The sequence below is a fragment of the Schistocerca americana genome, chromosome 5, assembly GCF_021461395.2.
Source record: "Schistocerca americana isolate TAMUIC-IGC-003095 chromosome 5, iqSchAmer2.1, whole genome shotgun sequence".
Taxonomy (NCBI): Eukaryota; Metazoa; Arthropoda; class Insecta; order Orthoptera; family Acrididae; genus Schistocerca; species Schistocerca americana.
This window is the reverse complement of record NC_060123.1, coordinates 211,284,172-211,307,164: the sequence shown is the minus strand read 5'-3', so window position 1 is coordinate 211,307,164 and position 22,993 is coordinate 211,284,172. Positions and strand designations below refer to the sequence as shown.

At 37.9% G+C, this 22,993-nt stretch overlaps 1 protein-coding gene across 2 annotated transcripts in view; it reads left to right on the top strand.

Moving 5' to 3' along the window:
- LOC124615659 (V-type proton ATPase 116 kDa subunit a1-like) overlaps positions 1–22,993 on the top strand; it is a 245,611-nt gene that overhangs the window by 88,682 nt on the left and 133,936 nt on the right. For both annotated transcript variants that reach the window (XM_047143682.1, XM_047143681.1), the window contains exons 3-4: positions 14,336–14,512; positions 18,911–19,128. In XM_047143682.1, the coding sequence (XP_046999638.1) occupies positions 14,336–14,512; positions 18,911–19,128 (395 nt within the window). The remainder of the gene's footprint in view (positions 1–14,335; positions 14,513–18,910; positions 19,129–22,993) is intronic.

The window sequence follows — 22,993 nt, the reverse complement described above, 5'->3', positions numbered from 1 at the left end:
CTACGATTTTTACCCTCCACGCTGCCCTCCAATACTAAATTGGTGATCCCTCGATATCTCAGAACATGTCCTACCAACCGATCCCTTCTTCTAGTCAAGTTGTGCCACAAGCTCCTCTTCTCCCCAATTCTATTCAATACCTCCTCATTAGTTATGTGATCTACCCATCTAATCTTCAGCATTCTTCTGTAGCACCACATTTCGAAAGCTTCTATTCTCTTCTTGTCTAAACTATTTATCGTCCACGTTTCACTTCCATACATGGCTACACTCCATACAAATATTTTCAGAAACGGCTTCCTGACACTTAAATCTATACTCGATGTTAAAAAATTTCTCTTCTTCAGAAACGCTTTCCTTGCCATTGAAAGTCTACATTTTATATCCTCTCTACTTCGACCATCATCAGTTATTTTGCTCCCCAAATAGGAAAATCATTTACTACTTTAAGTGTCTCATTTCCTAATCTAATTCCCTCAGTATCACTCGACTTAATTCGACTACATTCCATTATCCTCGTTTTGCTTTTGTTGATGTTCATTTTATATCCTCCTTTCAAGACACTTTCCATTCCGTTCAACTGCTCTTCCAAGTCCTTTGCTGTCTCTGACAGAATTACAATGTCATCGGCGAACCTCAAAGTTTTTATTTCTTCTCCATGAATTTTAATACCTACTCCGAATTTTTCTTTTGTTTCCTTTACTGGTTGCTCAATATACAGATTGAATAACATCGGGGAGAGGCTACAACCCTATCTCACTCCCTTCCCAACCACTGCTTCCCTTTCATGCCCCTCGACTCTTATAACTGCCATCTGGTTTCTGTACAAATTGTAAATAGCATTTCGCTCCCTGTATTTTACCGCTGCCACCTTTAGAATTTGAAAGAGAGTATTCCAGACAACACTGTCAAAAGCTTTCTCTAAGTCTACAAATGCTAGAAACGTAGGTTTGCCTTTTCTTAATCTTTCTCTTAAGATAAGTCGTAAGGTCAGTATTGCCTCACGTGTTCCAATATTTCTACGGAAACCAAACTGATCTTCCCCGAGGTCGGCTTCTACCAGTTTTTCCATTCGTCTGTAAAGAATTCGCGTTATTATTTTGCAGCTGTGACTTATTAAACTGATAGTTCCGTAATTTTCACACCTGTCAACACCTGCTTTCTTTGGGTTTGGAATTATTAAATTCTTCTTGAAGTCTGAGGGTATTTCGCCTGTCTCATACATCTTGCTCACCAGATGGTAGAGTTTTGTCAGGACTGGCTCTCTCAAGGCTATCAGTAGTTCTAATGGAATGTTGTCTACTCCCAGGGCCTTGTTTCGACTCAGGTCTTTCAGTGCTCTGTCAAATTCTTCACGCAGTATCTTATCTCCCATTTCGTCTTCATCTACATCCTCTTCTATTTCCATAATATTGTCCTCAAGTACATCGCCCTTGTGTAGACCCTCTACATACTCCTTCCACCTTTCTGCTTTCCCTTCTTTGCTTAGAACTGGGTTTCCATCTGAGCTCTTGATATTCATACATGTGGTTCTCTTTTCTGTAGTTACCGTAGTGTCTTTAGAAATTGCCCTTAACGCCAGACACTCGATTACGGAACCCCGGCCTTCAGTCGTTCTACTATCCATAATAATGAGGACACTTCTGTGCAGCGAAAGAAATGCCGCCTTTGCGAGTCGTGCCGACTTCCTTTGTTAGTTTCTTCGAACCATTGTTGTTCAGCTGGTTACGAACCGTATTCCAACTGTAGCAGAATCAAATTCCCCTCTCAGCGTTCTCAACGCAGTCAACAATGGCTATGCGCAGGGCTTTCTGAAGCATTGTTTGATTTCACAGAACGCCACATGGGGTCAGTGTGGTCCTCACGATTCATTTCATTGCAGCTTTGTCGTCTTCATCGCGAGAAGACGTCCAATAAAACGTCACGCGATTTCATAGTGCTGGAAGGAAGCGTAATTACATAACGAAACTTGGTGAGTTACTTTAGTGTATTATATTTAATTAACAACAAGGGAACGCTGCTTCCGGGTCCAGGCATTCAGAATCGAATTACAGCTAATCCTGTAACTTCTTGTCCTAAAGCCGGAAAAACGACCATTCCAATTTTTCAGCACTGGCATGGCCTGGCGGCAGTTAGCGATTAATATTTTAGATGGTACACAATTCGTCTAGTTCAGACTTTGTGGAAAAAGGAATTATTCCTCTAGCATGGGAAGGGCGCAGAGCAGTCAGCTTTACACTCTCTGGTGGGTTCTTTCCACACACACATCATCTGATATTGTCGATTAGATTTCGGATGAAGATGGCTATATTCCTTAACTCACGAGGTGTGGTCTCACAGACTGCGCGAAGGCCAGTTGTGGTGGAATGCTACTACACTCCCCCTGCCCTCCTTAAACTTCCAAGCCTTCGATGTTTTGTTGTCGGTTGCGTTATCGCCTTCTGTGTTATTGTTGACACGTGTTACTGATAGGTGTTGGAGTCTCCTAGACCGCGCCTCGTGAACTACCTACCTATTTTCTTCAGTACGGCACCGTAAAACTCAAGATGTGTTCGCACGGATGTGTCATTTCTAACTTTCCCGAGTTTGATGAAATTATTAGTCGGTCAATGGAGGAAGGTGTCAGTGATATAGATCAAGAAATAAACGAAAAAGACGACGATTTTACAATTAGCCAGTGATCACAATTCTACTATCGAACAAGAGTACCATTCAGAGGAAGAACTTAAGGAAAGTTGTGATGGGGATCTGTCTGTTTCTTCAATGAAATACTTAAAGTGTCTGTTAAAATCGAATGTACTACGAGTGTTGACAAAAATGTAGTTCCCAGCAATGAATGTCAATTTGACAGACTTTCTTTTTGTGCCTGTCGAGTGGATTTTTTTATGCGCAAATTTAAACCCTGGAATTTAGTTTTATTTGGAAATTTATTTGCTACAGGGATTGAATAATTTTTCAGAATGTAAAATTTGGTACTCCAACAGTCTATTTATGTGTACTATTTAAAAGAACCATACAAAATTATGTGCTTTTGTGTGATAAATTGTAAAAAGTTGCAGGCTTTGTTTGGTGCAATAAAATGAACTGGAAACATTTAAACAACACTTAAATAATTGTAAAAAATAAATGTTATATAGCATCAATTAAAAATTTTAAATTATTTTTGCCTTAAATGTCAGTTTAAACATAAGGGTTCCAGACACCCCACCTCATGGTATACATTACAGAAAAGTAACTTCGTGAGTTGTGTTAAGAGAAAAGAGAAGTAACTGTATGAATATAAATAACTCAGATGGCAAGCCAGTGTTAAAGAAAGAAAGGAAGACTGAAATGATGGACGGAATATATAGAAGGACTACGAAAGGGAAATAAATGAAAATAGAAAAACACGAGGAACTAGATGGAGATGTGATGGGGATGTAGCACTGTGAGCAGAATTTGACAGGGTACTGAAAGGCCTAAGTTGAAACAAACCCCCTGGAGTAAAATAATAGAGATCCTTGTGTGAGCCAGCTATGACAGACTATTCAGTCTTGTATGCAAATATATGAATTAGGTAAAATACACTCTGACATCACGAGAAATGTAATAATTAAAATTGTAAAGAAGTCTAGGCACTACAGTCTGGAACCGAGCGACCGCTACGGTCGCAGGTTCGAATCCTGCCTCGGGCATGGATGTGTGTGATGTCCTTAGGTTAGTTAGCTTTAATTAGTTCTAAGTTCTAGGCGATTGGTGACCTCAGAAGTTGAGTCGCATAGTGCTCAGAGCCATTTGAACCAAGTCAGGTAGCTTAGGCAAACTACTTTTGCCAGCCAATAAATATGCACAGGCTTGACATAATTTTAATCGACGTTATGCATCCCAAATAGAAGTTAAATGAGTTTGTGACTATTTATGGCTTGTGCTAAACTTTTGAGGACCGAAAAACCACGCAATTTTTGGGCATTTTTCAGTTTTTCGCTTGTAACTCGAAAACGATACATTCCACAAAAAATTCGAAAAAAAATGAAAGAGTATAAAATTTCACTTAGAATGACTTCCTCAAAAGTTAAAATCGGTTCAGCCGTTTAGCGACACTCAATGGAGATAGTTTTAAGGAAACTAGCGGAAAACAGCTATGCTCGTGCTCCAACGCCTGTAACTCAAAAGCGACTACTCCAAATTAAAACTGTCAAGCATGAGAGTTTAAAATTCATTCACACCTGCGCAAAAATACAAGTAAAAACGTGAATGTATTCGCAACGATGAATTGCAGGTAAGACGTTTTTGTGAAGTCAAATTATTTTTGAACTCGAATCATCCAAAGTCGCCCAGACATTAGAAATTTTAAATTTAAGGACAATTTAGTTATGTACCTACCCACCCTGATAGCTCTACGTATTAATGTTTACTACCGTGCTAGTTCAAGATGTTATTAAACGGGATTAAAGATGAAGTGCCTACCAAATGAAAGATTTTGAAAGTGGTAAATTACCTCAATTACAATACAAAATTGATGATAGAGAAATTTTTTACAAGCATTATTTAACCAATTAGTCTGTGTTTGCATTCACTTAAATTTATTTTTTGTCGTTTTTCTGAATTTTGGGGAAAATGGTCCTGGAAGGAAACATTGCCGACCAGTTCTTTTTCTTCCAGCAAGGGATCTAAATCGATTTGCTCCTCGACTATGTTAATCTCATCGCTGATTTGCATCAAATCAAGGAAGTATTTTCCCGTTGGACAGTTATGGCAGGAAAGCGCTTTGCAATCATTGCATATAACTGAGCACATTACAGATTCCTTCCTGCAGGAACAGCATGCTTGTCATCCCTTCTTACACGTGCAGGAGGGACGCTACCTTGTCAAAATCAAGTTACAGTTTTTCGATAAAGCTCTCTGGAAAAGTTGCAGATGGATTTCATTCAAAGGTTTGGAGCTACCACCCATAGGCAAACACACAATGAACTTTGCTCCTGCCTCACCGATCTTATCAGGAGTGGCGTTGGGATCCATGAAATTTAAGGCGAATTGTTGAAGGGTTGTGAGCTTTTGAACTGTGTTTATAAGTTTGATTTTGACAGATCTGGATCAGTTTCAAGCTGTTGTTTGAAAGCATGACATCTTTTAGGTCGACGTTCCTTTTGAATGTCAGTCATAACCTGAGGAACAAACTTGGCAGCAACCCTTTTCATTCCAAATCTTCCGTTAAAATTCGCTGAACTGAGCTCCCAGATAACCCACTAATCTCTGGCAGTTGATCAATTGCCTGTCGACAATCTGTGAGCACAAGCTTTGGAATTTTTTCAATATTTTCGTCAATTCGGACAGTTGACGGATGTCCAGAACGAAGTTTGGCATCAATTTTTTTTTTCCTTGATTGATTTTCAATTCCCCCCGAAGGGGGCGGGCTGGCAGCAACTTACTATGCTGCTCTACAGCCTATAGACTTTTTTTAAAAAAAAAGGAAGAAGAAAGAAACAAGGAAAAACAGGCGATAAAATGGTGATTTAAAGTGTAAAATGGCGTAAAAATGCGGAAAGTTAAAACAGAAAGCAAAAGGGGTTGGCAATGTTGATAAAATACACAGGAATCAGACAAGTAACATAGTAGACTCACAATTAAAAAACATGGCGACAGTCTGGTTTCTGTTCGGAAGAGATAAAAAAAAGCACACCCAGTGACAGTATGATGGCTGTTTGCTACACTTCCCAAAAGACACAACACGGAACACTCACTGGAAAAACACACTGTAAAACACTGCACGAAAATGGCGGCACAAATATGGCACTCCCGATCCAAAGGCAGATGGGGGGGGGGGGGGGACCTGGAGGAGGGGGAAACACAAGGAGGGAGGAGAGGAAAAAACGAAAAGGGAGGGGAACCAAGGAGGGAGAGGACTAATAAAGGGGGAGAAGGGCAGACGCGAGAGGGAATGAGAGGAGGCAGAGGAGGGAAATGTAAAAGGACTCGGGGAAGAGAAGGGGGCAAAGAGAGGGGAGGTGGGGAAGCAAGAGGATTTGGCATCAATCGACATGTCGCCATATTTAAATCGAGCAAACCACCCGTACATTCAGGTTTTTCCCATAGCGAAATCTTGGTAAGCCGTTTTCAACATTAAAACAGTTTCAGCAGCATTTTTACCGAGAAGAAAACAAAATTTCAGTTTCAAGTTGTTCACTTAAACTTGCCGTCATAAAAAAGAAAACAAGAACAAAACAGCGCAAGTGAGAAGAATTGCAGCAGATGAAGAGCAAAAGCCAAGTCGACAACACAGGCGGCAGCACTGCACTGGCAGTGAGTTGCGCTATGCACGCCATGGGACAGAAATGCGTACTACACAAGCTCCGCCCACGGCAACGTTATTCCGCTTTTTTTCTTTTTTGGGGGTGGGGCAGGGGGTACTTCCTCATATGATTACCATAAACGCAAGAAATTAACACGAACACTGTAAATTATCTACTTGAATAATTAAATTAATAAACAGAGCTAACTACCTAGGTAGGTAGTTACCGAAGGAAATTGCCCTTAAATTTGAATATTTGGACCAATGTGGATGATTTAGCATTCAAAAGTACCTTAACCTGACTTCACAATAAAGGCTTAGCAGCGTGAGTGAATTTTAAAATTTAGGAACTATTTCTACGCAGAATTTGATGCTCAGCTTCCATGCATGACACTTTTCATTTGGAGCAACCGAATTTTAGGTACAGGCGTTAGAGCATGAGCGTAACTCACTTTGCTGCCAAGTTCATAAAAACTGTCGATTTTTGACGATTGATTATCACTAAACGGGTTAGCCGATTTTAAATTTTGAGAAAGCCATTCTCATGATAATTTACGCGCTTTCCTTTTGCTGTTTTGGAAATTTGCTCAAAGAGCTATAATCGAAAATGCCATTAAGTGCAAGAACTACTACACAGTCTGCTTAACAGCTCATGTCTCCAAGCAGAAGAATGGAAAATTAAATCGAGGATATGTTAGATGAGGACTAGTTTGGCTTAAGAAAACGTAAAAGCACTAGAGAGGCGGTTCTGACGTGTGTGATAATGGAAGTAAGACTGAAGAAAAGTCAAGACATGCTTGTAGGACTGGACGACCTAGAAAAGCGTTAAATGATGTAAAATGGAGCAAGAAGTTCGAAATTTTGAGAAAAATAGGAGTAAGCAATAGGGGAAGATGAGTAATATAAAGTTCATACAGGAGCCAAGACGGTACAACACCGAATAACCAAGAACAAAGTGTTCAGATTAAAAAGGGTATAAGACAGCAATGCAGCTGTTCACCTCTATTGTTCAATCTGTACATCGACGAAGCAATGACTGAAGTAAAAGAAAAGTTTAAGAATGGGATTAAAATTGAGGGTGAAAGGTTATTAATAATAAGATTCGCTGATGACACAGCTTCAGTGAAATTAAGGAAGAATGACAGGAGGTGTTGGGAGTACAGAATATGCACCAAGAGTAAACTGGAAAAGGGCGAAAATAATAAGAAGCAACAGAAATCAGAGTAGCGAGAGACTTAACAAAAAAAAAAAAAAAAAAAAAAAAAAAAAAATTGGGCACCTGTATCAAGAAGTAGACGAAGTTAAGGGATTCTGCTACCTTGGAACCAAAGTAACCAATTACGGATAAAGCTATGACGACAAAAAAGCAGACCAGCACAGGCAAAGAGAGCATAATGATGTACAGTGAGAAAAACAGAACAGAAGAGGATTGAAGTGTTTAAGATGTGGTGCTACAGAAGAACGTTGAAAATTAGGTGGACTAATAAGGAAAAAGGAGGTCCACCACAGAATCAATGAGGAAAGGAACATATGGAAAACTCTGACAAGAAGAATGTACGAGATGGTAAGATTTATTAAGACATAATGAAATAACGTCTATGGTACTAGAGGGAGCTGTAGAAGGCAGAAACTGCAGGCAAAGACATAAGTTGGAATATATCCAGCAAGTAATTGAGGACTAGAGGGCAAGGGCTACTCTGAGATGAAACCATGATATTTTGGTCCTCAAAAGCTTAGCACAAGCCAAAATCCATTGCGAACTCATTTAACTCTTACTTTGGATGCCTAAAATCAGTCAAAATTATTTCAAACTTGTACATAATAATAATAATAATAATTTTATTGTTGTTCAGCTGATTACAGCAATAGACAAAGTCAAGAGCATATATTTCTACATAAACTACTATATCAATGTAAATTGGTTTACATAAAATAGGTACATGTTAGAATACAATATTTTCATCTTCAAAGAATTCATCAATGGTGTAAAACAGATTGTTCACTAGTAGCTTGTATAATTTAGCTTTAAAGATATTTACAGGCAGTTCTTTAAAGTCAGCACTTAGTCTATTAAACATCCTTAGTCCAAGAACTAGGTAAGAGTTATGCGATTTTGATAATCTATGATATGGTACGTCTACAGATGTTCTGTTTCTAGTATTATGGCTATGAATATCACTTCTCAACACAAAATTAGACACATTGTTTCTAATGTACATTAAAACATTGTAGATGAATAAATTTACTACTGTAAGACACTGCAATTTAATAAACAGAGGTTTACAATGTTGTGTTTTATCAGAATCCGTTATTATTCTTATTACTTTCTTCTGTAAAAGTAAAATGTCATTTACATGACAGCTACTACCCCACAGTAAAATACCACAAGAGATGATGCTTTGGAAGAAGGCAAAACATGCTGATCTCACATAGTCATTGGGAACATGTCTTTTTAAATTTCTAATTAGATAAATAACTCTTGAAAGCCTAGCCAACATATTTTTAATGTGTGGTTCCCATGTCAATTTATTGTCAATAGTAACACCTAAAAATTTAACAGTTTCTTATTCCTGGTATTTAGGAATCTCTTTGAGGCTAAAGTGAAGTGTCTGGGTTTTGTTTTCATTTAGCAAGAAGCCATTAGCTTTGAACCATAATGAGGACTGAGCAAGGGTATTTTCGGTCAGTGTTTACAGTGTACCTAGATCAGAGCTTTTATGTAGAAGAGTTGTGTCATCAGGATACAATATTGTATGAGAATTTATGAATAAGGGCAGGTCATTAATCATTAGTATAAACAGTAAAGGTCCAAGCACCGACCCTTGAGGCACTCCGTGCCTAACGTTAACCAAATTTGATTTCTCCCTACCAATGCACACAACTTGTTGACGGTTCTCTAGAAAAGACCTGAACATATTTATACTGTTGTCATAAAAACCATAGTAAATGAGCTTATTCAGCACAGTGTCATGCTCTACACAGTCAAAGGCGCTGCTCAGGTCACAAAATGTAGCCTGGGCATAGTCCCTAGCCTCGAACACATCTAGGACTAATTTTATGAGGGAGTCCATTGCATCCGTTATGGATTTACCTTTCCTAAATCTTGATTGACCAGTGCGACCTTTTTTTGGGATAATATCCTCAGTTAAGGTACTAACAGGTAAAAATAGTACAGAACCATAAATTTAATAACTAACAGTGCAAAATACTGAATCTGAATTATTTATAGAAGAATGGAAAAACTGATAGCAGTCAACTTTGAAAATGATTAGTTTGAATTCTAAAGAAATAAAGTAACACATGAGGTGATATTGTCCTTACAACTTATCTGACATCCACTTTCTGTGTCTACCATGCAGTTCACAATTAAGGGCATGGTAGATCGTTCATCAAAACAGCTTCAGACTGTTTCTCCACCATTCCACTCTCAAAGAGCGCATGGGAAAAAGGAACACTAAAATATTTCTGTGGGAGCTCAGATTTCTCTTATTTCATTACAATGATTGTTTCTTCCTAATTAGGTGGGCGTCAACAAAATATTTTCACATTTGGAAGGGGAAAATTGGCAACTGAAATTTTGTGAAAGAATGACTGCCACCCCAACTCATGTATCATATCCATGGCACTCTCTCTTGTTTTGTGATAATACAAAATGAGCTGTCCTTCTTTGAACTTTTTTAATGTCTTCTGTCAGCCCTATCTGATATGGATCCCTTACTATTCAGCAGTAATCTAGAAGAACAGAGATAACAATCAAACAATGGAAAATGCAGAATGGATTGTAACAATATTATCAAAAGGAAAGTTGATACTCACCGTATAACAGAGATGCTGAGTTGCTGATAGGCATAACAAGAAGACTGTAACAAATAAAGCTCACACACAGACAACTGCAGTTGCCTGAGACTGCAGTTGTGCATGTGTGTGTGTGTGTGTGTGTGTGTGTGTGTGTGTGTGTGTGTGCGCACATGTGTGTGTCTGTTGTTGACGAAGGCCTTACTAGCCGAAAGCTTTATTTGTGACAGTCTTTTTGTTGTGCCTATCTGTGACTCACCATCTCCGCTATAAGATGAGTAGCAACTTTCCATTTCAGAAAACAGATAACTGTAGTGTAGACATCTTTTTAGTGGAACTCTCGCATGTTATAAGCGTTCTGTTTGTAAATTCCCACAGTGTAATCTATGTGGTTGTGGCAATTTAAGTTATTTGTAATTGTTATCTGTAAGTATTTAGTTGAATTGACAGCCTTTAGCTATGTGTTATTTACTTTATAAATGAAATTTACATATGTGGATAGCCTCACACTTTTCACTATTTAGCGCCTGTTGTACCTTTCTGCAAAGTAGAGGAATATTGTTTAAATCATTTTATAATTTGTTTTAATCTTCACTAGATGGTAAATGATAGCATCATCTGGAAACAGTCTAAGAGGGCTCCTCATATTGTCTCCTAAATTGTTTATAAGGACTAGAAATAGTACAGAGCCCATAACACTTTCCTGGGGAACACCTGGTATCACTTCTGCTTTGCTTGATGATTTTCCATCAGTTACTACGAATTGCAACATTTCTGACAGGAAATCACAACTGGGATGATGCTCCATAGGCATGCAATTTAATTAGAGGTCACTTGTGAGAAATGGCCTCAAAAGCATTCTAGAAATCTGGAATATGAAATGAACTTGAGATCCTCTATTGATATCTCTCATTACTTCATGTGAATTAAGAGCTTGTTGTGTTTCACAAAAATGATGTTTCCTGAATCAGTGCTACCTTAGAAGATAGACTGAAGAAAGACAAACCTATGTTTATAGCATTTGTAGATGTAGAGAAAATTTTGATAATATTGACTGGAGACCACTTTTTGATATTCTGAAAGTACCAGGGGTAATATACGGGGAGAAAAATGTTACCTACAACTTGTACAGAAACCAGAATGTTGTTATAAGAGTCGAAAGACATGAAAGGGAAGCAAGAATTGAAAAGAGAGTGAGGCAAGGTTGTAGCCTGTGCCCAATGTTATTCAGTCTGTACTCTAAGCAAACTGTGAAGGAAACAAGTAGAAATCTGGAAAGTGACTTCTATTTCAAAGTTAAGGATAAAAACTTTGAGGTTTGCTGATAACATCGTAATTATGTCAGATATTGCAAAGGACTTGAAACGAGAATTGGAATGAAATGGATAGTGTCTTGAAAAGAAGTCATAAGTTCAGTGTAAACAAAACTGAAGGAAAAATAACACAATGTAGTCAAATTTAATCATATAAATCAGGGAATTAGATGAGGAAATGTCACATTAAAAGCAAGAAATAAGTTATGTTATTGGAGTAGCAAAATAATTGATGATGTGGTAGTTAGAAAGGATATAAAATACACATTTACAGCAGCAATAAAAACATTGCTGAAAAAGATAAATTTGTTAAACTGAATATAAATTTAAATATTAGGAATTATTCCTGAAGAGATTTGTCTGGAATTTAGTCTTATACAGAAGTGAAATACACTGAGGTGACAAAAGTCATGCGATACCTCCTAGTATCATGTCGGACCTCATTTTGCCTGACGTAGTGCAGTGTCTTGATGTGGTATGGACTAAACAAGTCATTGGAAGCCTTCTGCAGAAATATTGAGCCATGCTGCCTCTACAGCTGCCCATAATTGTCAAAGTGTTGCCAGTGACCTCTCGATTATGTCCCATAAATGTTCAGTGGGATTCATTTTGGGCAATCTGGATGGCCAAATCATTTGCACAAGCTGTCGAGAATGTTCTTCAAACCAATCAGGAACAAATGTGGCCTGGTGACATAGTGCATTCTATCCATAAAAATTCCATCGTTATATGGGAATATGATGTCCATGAATGGCTGCAAATGGTCTCCAAGTAGCCATGCATAACCATTTACAGTCAATGATCAGTTCAGTTGGGCCTGAGAACCCACTACATTCGACATAGACGCAGCCCACATCATTATGGAGCCACCACCAGCTTGCACAGTGCATTGTTGACAACTTGGGTCTATGGCTTCTTATGGTTTGCGCCACACTCCAACCGTACTATCAGCTCTTACCAACTGAAATCAGTACTCATCTGACCTGGTCACAGTTTTTCAGTCAACTAGGGTCTAACCGATATGGTTACGAACCCATGAAATGTGCTGCAGGCGATGTAGTGCTGTTAGCAAAGGCACTTGTGTTGGTCACCTGCAGCCATTGCCCATTAACACCAAATTTTGCCACTCTGTTCTAATGGATATGTTCTTTGTACATCTCACACTGATTTCTGTGGTTATTTCATGCAGTGTTGCTTGTCTGCTAGCAGTGACAACTATAGTGTCCCAAGAGGGAGTGAGAAGGACACATTGTAATTATGAGGGCTTTCCTCGATCAATGTAATTGATTGGCAAATTTTGCGTAGGCAGCTTGTGGAACTGTCCCTGTAAAGAATCTACAAGATAAAGAGGGTATTCAGGGACACAGAACTTGGTGTACAGCACAAGGAAACTCAGGTCTAATCAAACTCATACTGATAAAGTTCATTGGAAGTTCACTTCTGGCACTACTGACATTAGCCTCTTCTATTCAATGCACAATGTTAGTATATATGGCTTCATGTAACTTGAACTGCGAGCTACCTTCTATCTTGCAGTCCTGAGACTATCTTCTCAGTATTATCTCGAGCCTGACATGACTCTAATTGTTCTAAATCCTCAGCCTGGCGATGCCCGGTACAGGGGTAGTGTCCCAGATGACTACCAACCGTGCTCTTCCTTGGGTTCTGGCGGGTCCCCTTTTTATAATGCTCATCGAGTTTCTAGAACATTCCCTCTGACGCACATTGCCAATGAGGAGTGTATATTACCATATATGGGAAACTCATGAGGCACTTGTGTCACAGTCATGAACTGCTATACAGGACCTCGGTCACGCGCTTACCGACTAGAGGCTGTTTCCATGTGTACTTAGCCTGTGCACTGACCATTGCCAGCCTGCCTCTGTTTGAATACCCGATTGCACCAGCTCCTCCATCTTCTTCCCAACCAGTGTCTTGCTTACAACTTTGAATTTAATGCTGTATTTCATCCCTCAATAGTGGATTTCGCAACACAACGCTATGCACATGCTGCTGCTTTCGGTCGTTAAGTGAAGGATGTCGGCCACTGTGTTGTCCATGGTATGAGGTAATACCTGAAATTTGGCATTCTTGGCATACTCTTGACACTGTGGATCTTGGAATTCCCTAATGATTTCCAAACTGGAATGTCCCATGCATCTAGCCCCAACTACCATACCATGTTCAAAGTCTGTTAATTCTTGTTGTGAGGCCACAATCACTTCAGAAACTTTTTCACATGAATCAGCCGAGTACAAATGACAGCTATGGCAATACACTACTCTTTTAGACCCTGTGTGAGCAATACTACAGCCATCTGTGTATGTGTTTATCGCTATTGCATGACTTTTGTCACCTCAGTGTATGGATGATGAACGGTTAAGGCAAGATGAGTGTAGAAGCTTTTGATGCATTGAGCTATAGAAGAAGGCTGAAGATCATATGTGTAGATCAGATGACTAATGATAAGGTCCTGAATTTAATTTGGGAGATAAAATGCACAACTTGAGTAAAAGACAGGGTTGGTTGATATATGAGTAACACATTCCGAGTGAGATCTTAAGGAAGGTCGGTTTGGTAATGGAACTGTGGGGGTACAAATTATAAAGGAAGACTACAGTACTATAGTAAACAAGTTCAAATGGATGTAGGTTGCAATAGTTATGGAGAAGTGAAGAGCCTGGCACATGAAGGGAGGAGTAGCATGGATAGCTATATGATACCAGTCTTTGGGTTGGAGACTACAACACCACTGTATGCTCTCTTCTTTGCTCACAGCACCTTGTTGTTAGTGTTGTCTGTCACTGCCTTTCACATCTTATAACAGTCGTTTTCAGTTTTCTGCATGTGTAGATTTATATATTTGAGAATATCTGTAAACATGTATTATTATGCTCATTTACATCAATCATTCAGAATGCACTAACCCATTGAATTTTTACTTTTTCCCTGCCTGTAGCTAAATCATGATGTGAATGCCATGTTGCGCAAGTTTGTTAATGAAGTTCGACTATGTGATGAGCTTGAACGCAAGCTACGATTTTTTGAGGCTGAGATCATCAAGGATGAAGTACCAATTCCTGATGTAGAGGACAACCCAAAGGCACCTAACCCAAGAGAGCTTGTCGATCTGGAGGTAAGTGGTTGTGCTATACCATCAGACAGCGTCCAGTGTCATTTGTCTTACAAAATATGCAGAACCCAGTTTATTGGCTCACAACAATATCTGCAGCAGATACAGATGTTCCATGACTTTGCTTCAGTATCATAGTATCTGTTCCTGCATCTTATCATATGCTGACTGCACTAGATGTGATATTGCTAGTCAGTGCTTCAGCCAGTTTACTGCTCCAAGCTCTCTTATTTCTAACTATAATACTAGTATTTAAACTGTGTGTTATTGTGTGACATGCCCATTATACAACAGTTATTATCCTTTATAGCTTTATAATTATGGTATTAAGCAATATGAAAAACCCTGCTGTTGTAAACACATTATATTGGTGTTTGGAGTAGGAACTAAAATGTGTTGATTTAAAATAGAATTCCCCAATCTACTCTATTTCAACCAAAATAAAAACATAACAAAATAATGAGATTGGCCAACTCCTCATGAAATTTGGATTTACAGCACTTATGGAAATCCCCTTGTTAGATCCCAAAGACTCCAGACATGAGAAGTCCCACTTCCGTGTGGTTTATATTTGTCAAGAGGAATGAATGTTTCATGTTTCACAGTGTACAGTGTCTATTGTGTAGTTAAAATGGAACAACATGTGTCAATCAAATATTGTTTGTTAAAAAAAAAAAAAAGACTAGTGCTGTTTGGCATGTTGTGTACTTCCCAGAATGATGATTGGAACTATTTTGCAGATCAGAAATATATCCTGGACCATCACCTGAACCTGGAATTTCTCCTTTGAAGGACAATACTGTTACCAACTGAACTATTTAGGCACAATTCATTACCCACCCTCACATCTTTACTTCAGTCAGTACCTTTCTCCTGCCTTCCAAAACTCACAGATCTCTCCTGTGTACCTTACTGGACAAGCACTCCAGCACGGAATGATATGTGGAGAAATGCCTTGGGCATTGATTTCAGAATGAACATATTGCTATGGTAACTTAGTCAGTAAGAGTATTACCCACAAAAGGCGAGGTTCTGGATTTTAGTAGTAGCAGAAAAAAGTGGAACAATCACACTTGATCTTATAGCACTCCTGACATCAGTATTATATTTTTCCATTTCTGATATCATGTCATTAGTATTAAACATACAATAGTTTCACAAAATATCCAAATCTTATTCAGGCAGGAATTTGTAAATCTTTATCATTTATTGTATAAATTTCCATTTACTTGCCACAATGCTATAGTTAGTTCACATGGAAATACCAGTAATTTACTATATATACAAACTAAGTGAAAGTGAAATTTTTGATGAGCAAAAACTTGTTTGTTTCTAATCAATTTAGCTCATTTGAAAGTCCTCAGTCTTGTCTTTTCAACAACCATTTTACTTTTTCCAATCAACTTTATATTTGAAAAGTTATACGTATTCAAAATTCTTATGCTCTAGGCTACAAGGACAGAGGAGGACACATGTACTGTGCACAAGCATCACACATGCTTACAACAGCTAAGCAAACCTGCCATTGCAGAATATTGTGTTGACACCAGTCATCCAGTGGAATATAACAAGGAGATTTTTGCATACACTTCCAGCTATTGAGATAGTGTTATGAAGGAAGCAGTTGAAATTAAATTAGCAAATAGTCATATAGAGATGATGGTTTTTGTTTAAATTCTGTATGGCATCCTGCTCTCTCCCTTGTCAAAAAACAGAGGGACAGAGTTAATGCTACCTCATCCATTGATTATTAATTTCACTATAACTGACTTCTGATGTAAGTCCTCTTTGGTTTGTGTGTATACATATATATAAAAACAAAGATGATGTAACTTACCAAACAAAACCGCTGGTATGTTGATAGAAACACTAACATATATATATATATATATATATATATATATATATATATATATATATATATAAAATAGAGGGAAACATTCCACGTAGGAAAAATATATCTAAAATATGTCTGCTTGTGTCTGTATATGTGTGGATGGATATGTGTGTGTGTGCGCGAGTGTATACCCGTCCTTTTTTCCCCCTAAGGTAAGTCTTTCTGCTCCCGGGATTGGAATGACTCCTTACCCTCTCCCTTAAAACCCACATCCTTTCGTCTTTCCCTCTCCTTTCCTCTTTCCTGATGAGGCAACAGTTTGTTGCGAAAGCTTGAATTTTGTGTGTATGTTTGTGTTTGTTTGTGTGTCTGTCGACCTGCCAGCACTTTCATTTGGTAAGTCACATCATTTTATATATATATATATATATATATATATATATATATATATAGAGGGAAACATTCCACATGGGAAAAATATATCTATCGACGTGCCAGCGCTTTTGGCAAGTCACACATCTTTGTTTTTTATATATATATATATATATATATATATATATATATAATACGTGTGTGTGTGTGTTGTATTTCTGGAGTTGCTTTGCAAACTGAAATTTTAAATTCCCTTGCACAGCACTTACTCGCTATAGTTTTGCCTTGAAAATGGAAGGGTGTGCTCCTATAGAAATATTGGCGGTTCTCGACAGCATCAACCAGCTGCAATCCCATAAGTTATTTGAACATTGTATACGCTGTAAGAAACTCAGGTCTCACACTGTTAACTCTTTTTGTTAAAGGTGGAAAGGCCATAAACAAGTATGACCTGGAAGACATACCTCTTGCATTTGCTAATGCTTAAGCTGATTATAACAGTTTTTGCTGTTAGCTTTTGATAGCCTTGTGTTGTTTGCATTAGTAATTGTAGCTGCTCTGTGGATGAAAATCCCCACTCTTGCCTCATCACATACTATTCAAAGTACAATTTTGCATGCATTACAGGTCTTGAGTCACTGCAGCTTTTGTAAAGGCAATCTACACTCAAAACTAACAGTGAGATACTCCAGTTTGTTTGAGAACTTAACATGTATTACAGAATGGTCCCCAGGGCAGTACAATCCTACCAAAGCCTAGTTCATGCAGTGTCGTGACTCCAGCCATTTAGTAACAGACCCATAGAGTAAACACTTGTAAACCAAGTCCAAATGGCAAACACACTCACACTGTATCCATGTATGGTAAAATTAAAACTGGCTCAGACTGGCCCTGATTTGGCGTATATACAGGTCTAGGCCATGGTGTACATCATGGACCTGGGTGGAGATCATCCTGCTGATCCAGGTTGAATGGCATCTGGACTTGTTGGTGCACAGCAGGGAGTCCACTCAGAAAGAAGATGCTGCAGTGGCGACATGTGGGTGTGGTGCGTCTAAGTGTGTGCAGTGAAGGCAGCTATAAAGCCACTCCGCTGGGCTGTGGCCTTCATTTGGGAGTGACCCTATAAATTGTTAGAAAGCAGCAGAGGGCATTAGGTGCATTGTTAGACAACCTTTCCTTTGCTGTTGGATCTTGAAGCTCCAAACAAAACATTCCACATGGACGTTGGAGGACGGGTGAAAGGGCATGATACAAAAGTATTGAAGCTTGTTATGAGCACAAAATTATTTGAAGTCATGGGAAGTGAATGCTGTCCTGTTATCTGGAACCAAAGTGCGTGGGGTGGCTTCAGTCACAAATGTGGCGCATCTAGGAGTATGTTTGCTGAGCAACATAAAGTGGAATGGTTACATAAAATTAGTTAGAGGAAAGGCAGATCTCAGAATGATACTCAAGAAGAATCTTAAGGAGATTTTACTCATCCACAAGAGAGATAGCTTACAAAACCATTGATGAATGATTCTCCAATATTTGTAAGTGTACATATAATGATAGAAAAGAAATGACACTCCTTGAATGACTAATGCAATATTCCTCATCCTGTATTAGTGCATGACTTTTACGTAAATCTTGAACTCTGTCCTTCAAATGAGATAATTTTTTTAAAAATTGACCACCTCAGTGGTAGTGGGCAAGCAGTTAACTCTATATGTACTTTTTGTGATGCACAGTAAGGCAAGAACTGTGCACCTCAAAGGCACCTTCAAGCAAAATCACATGCAGGTTGTTTTGTGCAGTGGAAGTAACAAATGCAGAAGTGTGTGGATTCAAATGGGTGCTGCTTTGAAGGTGACCACTATTAACTGAAGATATTTGGCAAGTAGGGCTATGAATATTTGCAGCATCATTCATTTGTTTTGTGTCAAACCTCATACATTTCCTGGCAAAGTGGAAATGATACATCTGTAGTAAACTTCTTGACCACTGCCACTGAGCTAAATGATTTTCCTGAATCTTGTCACAGCACAGGTCACTGATCAAGGTCAAGAAACAGTCATGCAATAATGAACACGACAAGTAGCATATTAGTAGTGTGAGCAGTGTTGTTTCTTTTTTGTTTTGAAGCCCAGGTGATTGTAAGAAATGTGTTGAAGAAGTTTCTCTACAGTTTTGTCTTCTGTTCCTTTCAGGCAAAATTTGAGCAGACGGAGAATGAATTACGGGAACTGAGTCAGAATGCAGTGAATCTGAAGCAGAACTTCCTGGAATTGACAGAACTGAAGAATGTGCTGGATAAGGCAGAGGGATTTTTTAAGAATCTGGAAGTTGCAAATGCCTCTGACCTGCAGACTAGGGCACTCATGCAGGATGAGCCTGACAGTGGGAACCCTGATAAGGGTAGCCTGGGGTAAACTTCTAATACAGTTTAAAGATTTTCCTAAACTTTATATCAGCTGAAATTGAATTAAAATTTACAATGGACTTAACAATAAATATTAGTATTTAATCTAATGATAATTGTGTTGTGTTGCTTCCCTGGATCTGCACACATAGGATTTGAAAGATATTTTTTCATCGATATTTGGCAAGCAGTGAAGGAGGAGCAAGGGAGAGGTAGATGGGTAGTTTGATGTGATGGAACACTGATTCTGATTATCAAAGTGGATGCCAATGCCCTTGTTCAAGTTCCTATCTCTCTACAGTATCATATCCATTTACCATTAATTAATTAATTAATTAATTGTTTTCCCTGTGTCCCTTGATGGATAAGACTGAGTAGTGTGGAACAAATCAAGTTATATTAACAAAGTGAAATCAGTATTGTAAACTGCACTAGTAGTTAACTATTGTTGTCAAGGATGTTGATAATCTGTCTTGTATGGAGAGGAGTGGAAGCATTAAACTATCAAGTTTCACTGCCTCCTTTCTCTTAATTTACACAACAATCAATAGCAACACACATGTTATAGTACTACTAGGTCAGGGATAACAATAGGTCCAATTCAGACCAGGACACTTCTCCACTATTGCTTGAAGTTGACAACTCAACTAATTTCCTGCAGGAACTGCCAGTATGGTTATAGACAGCTAATGAGAAGTAAGAAAACATACTATGTATTTTATGCCAAGACTGAAAGTTTGTGAATGTTGAATATTAAAACAGCTGGGGGTTGTGGTTGGGTTATGACATGAAGGATTAATTATGCAAATGGAAATAAATTTTGCAGCATCTGTCACACATTTCTGCCTTTTTTGTTGGATACCTTTGTTAGGTTGGAACATGAATAGACACCTTCATTGCACTGCTACAAAATACATAATTTACTTCTTATTGTCTCTCTGTTGACAGACTACCTAACAGTAATGTTATACTTTATACTTCACACTGAACACTACCATCATTGTTCTTCAAAACATGTATGTAACAAAATGGACTTTGTTCATAGCTTATACATTACACCACAATTGCACACAAAGCAGTCATCCATACACTTTTAATAATTTTCGATGTAGTCCACTGTCTAGTGGAAGATGAGAAATATTTAGCTACCAATAGCAGATAAACAGAAACTGTCTAGCACAACTGAGCAGGAAGTAACTTTTTTCCAGAGTGATAATCTTCTTTTAATTTGCTTGTTTAAATTTATCTGGCTTAAGCATGAACAGCATTAACAAGTGCAGTGACAGTTCATTGTTAGTACAGTTTACAGATTAAGTTTATGTGACTTCCTTGTCATTCGTTAATGTACTTCTTCATTCATTCCACAGCCCTTATCATTCTCCTTCTTAACAGGATCTACTGAACTCTGTGAATGAATAAATAGAATGCTTCATTAACAGCATTCACTTGTTTTAGACTATGCTGACATGACAGAAATGCGACACACACATTTGAAATGTTCGTTTAGACAGCTAGCATTGAATTTGGAACTGATGATATGCGTGCATGTTAATGCAACATCTGTGGAAAAAGTCTGTAGAAGCAGACGATTGAAACTCCATGTAGGAATATCAATAATGTAGTAAAAGACAGATTGGTACTTACTGTAAAGACAACATGCTAAGTTGCAGACAGGCACAATTAAAAGATATTTACATAAACATGTTACAGTGTGTTCTAGAAGCAGACTAATGTTTGTTGTTTCATGGTTAGAAGATAAGTGGCACCTGTGTACTGTTCAGTTGATTACATGTTTCTGTCATGGCTAGATGAATTTTCTTTGTGTTTCTGTTACTTTTCTTTGTTGGACATTGTGAAAAGGAATGAACCTGACTGTTGACATTGAGTTACTAATTGATGAAGTAGCAAAAAGGCCATCATTTTGGAACATATCATCAGAACTGCATAAAAATAAAATTTTGAGATGGTGAGCTTGAGAAGAAGTGGTGTTGATCTTCTGTGAGGAAAATGACTCGGACATTGTGAAAAGGAATGAACCTGACTGTTGACATTGAGTTACTAATTGATGAAGTAGCAAAAAGGCCAGCATTTTGGAACATATCATCAGAACTGCATAAAAATAAAATTTTGAGATGGTGAGCTTGAGAAGAAGTGGTGTTGATCTTCTGTGAGGGAAATGACTCAAAAAAAAAAAAAAAAGTATAAGTAAGAAAAGCTTTATCGATAGTAAGTATATTTTTGTTCATGTCATATAGTCTACATTTTCAAGTCTACTTTCATTAACAAAACAGTTGGTGAATTTAGCCGAAACATTATCCACTGATGAAATGGGTCATCCAGTGTGGGTAGCATCTATACTTGTGAAACTGCCTCCTAAGACATCTTTGTGATTAAAACTATCTTTCATTCCAACATAGTTGCGAAGTACGGTACCAGTAACCGCTTTTACAATGTGTTTGGTGCAATCCCCACTGACATCTCATGGTCAATAATAGTATTGTCCACTTATTACATACCCTACCAAAAGTACACCCAACATAGCTATATGTTCCAGTTAGGCAATAGATAAATACCTTCTTTCATATGTCAGCTGCTTTCTATGTAGGGTCTCATTAAATTTTCAATCAGCCCAAATGCTTCATCACCTACAATCATATAAGGAAGTGCTACGTTGTGGTTTTCTGTTAAAGATCTATGTTTTGGCACATCGTAAGATTTTTCCAGTGAGTTTTTCGTATAGAATTGAATCTCTGCAAATTCTGGAGTCACTGTCTTTTTCATAAATGTGAATACCTAGCCTGATAAAGTGATAGCCAATCAAATAACACCAACAGCACTAGATGAGAATACGTTTATAAGCGTAAGAATCTCAGTGTTCTGTATTTTGTATTCTGGCATGTTTACTGCTGAGAGAGCTGATGTAATGACGAACTATTGCATACTGTTCAATTCTCTGAGGTACTTCAGTCAGTTTTTCTTCATACAGTTTTATTTTATTTAGTCCTTCGAATCCTACATGTATAGAATATATACAAGGATATTGGACATGGTTAGGTATTTACAAGATAAAATACAGTTTGTATTGCAATCCTAAGGATTAGATATTGAAGTAATTTAGCAAATATTCAAACATACAACAAACATTACAGGCAACATACAAAGAAGAATATTCATATCTTATTTTTGTTGTTTGGCTTTTATGTATTCTGTCAGACTGTAAAAGTAATGATCAATTAAATATGCCTTTACTTCAGCCTTAAAACTACAGAGTTTACCTGCTGATTTAATGTGGTTATGTAGATTATTGAAAATCTTTATTCCAGTATGTAGTGTGCCTTTTTGACACAATGATGTTCTCACCTGCTTCATATGAAGGTCAGATTTTTGCCTTGCATTGTGTGCATTTATATCTTCATTTTTTAATAAGATATCTGGGGGTCTATCAATATATTGTTTGATGAAAAATGATGTTTCGTAGATAAAAATGCAAGGAAGAGGAAGAACTAACAGTTTTTTGAATATGGGTCTGCATGATTTCGTATTGTTTACCCCTTCAATAATTCTTAATATTCTCTTTTGCATCCTGAAAAGTTTAATATTTGTTGTTGCATTGCCCCAGAAGATTATGCCATATTTAATTACAGAATGCACATAGGAGTAGTAAACATTTAACAGGCTGGGTTTGCTGCAACAAGTTTTTAAGATCCGTATCATGTAACAGGTTTTGCTTAGTTTTCTTTGCAAATACTCAATGTGTACCTCCCATTTTGTGTTGTTCTGGAGCCAGAGTCCCAGAAATTTTGTGCTGTCAACACTTTCAAGAACTCTGTCCCTAAGTTCTATTTCTATGTTTGGGTGGTGTCTTCCTGTT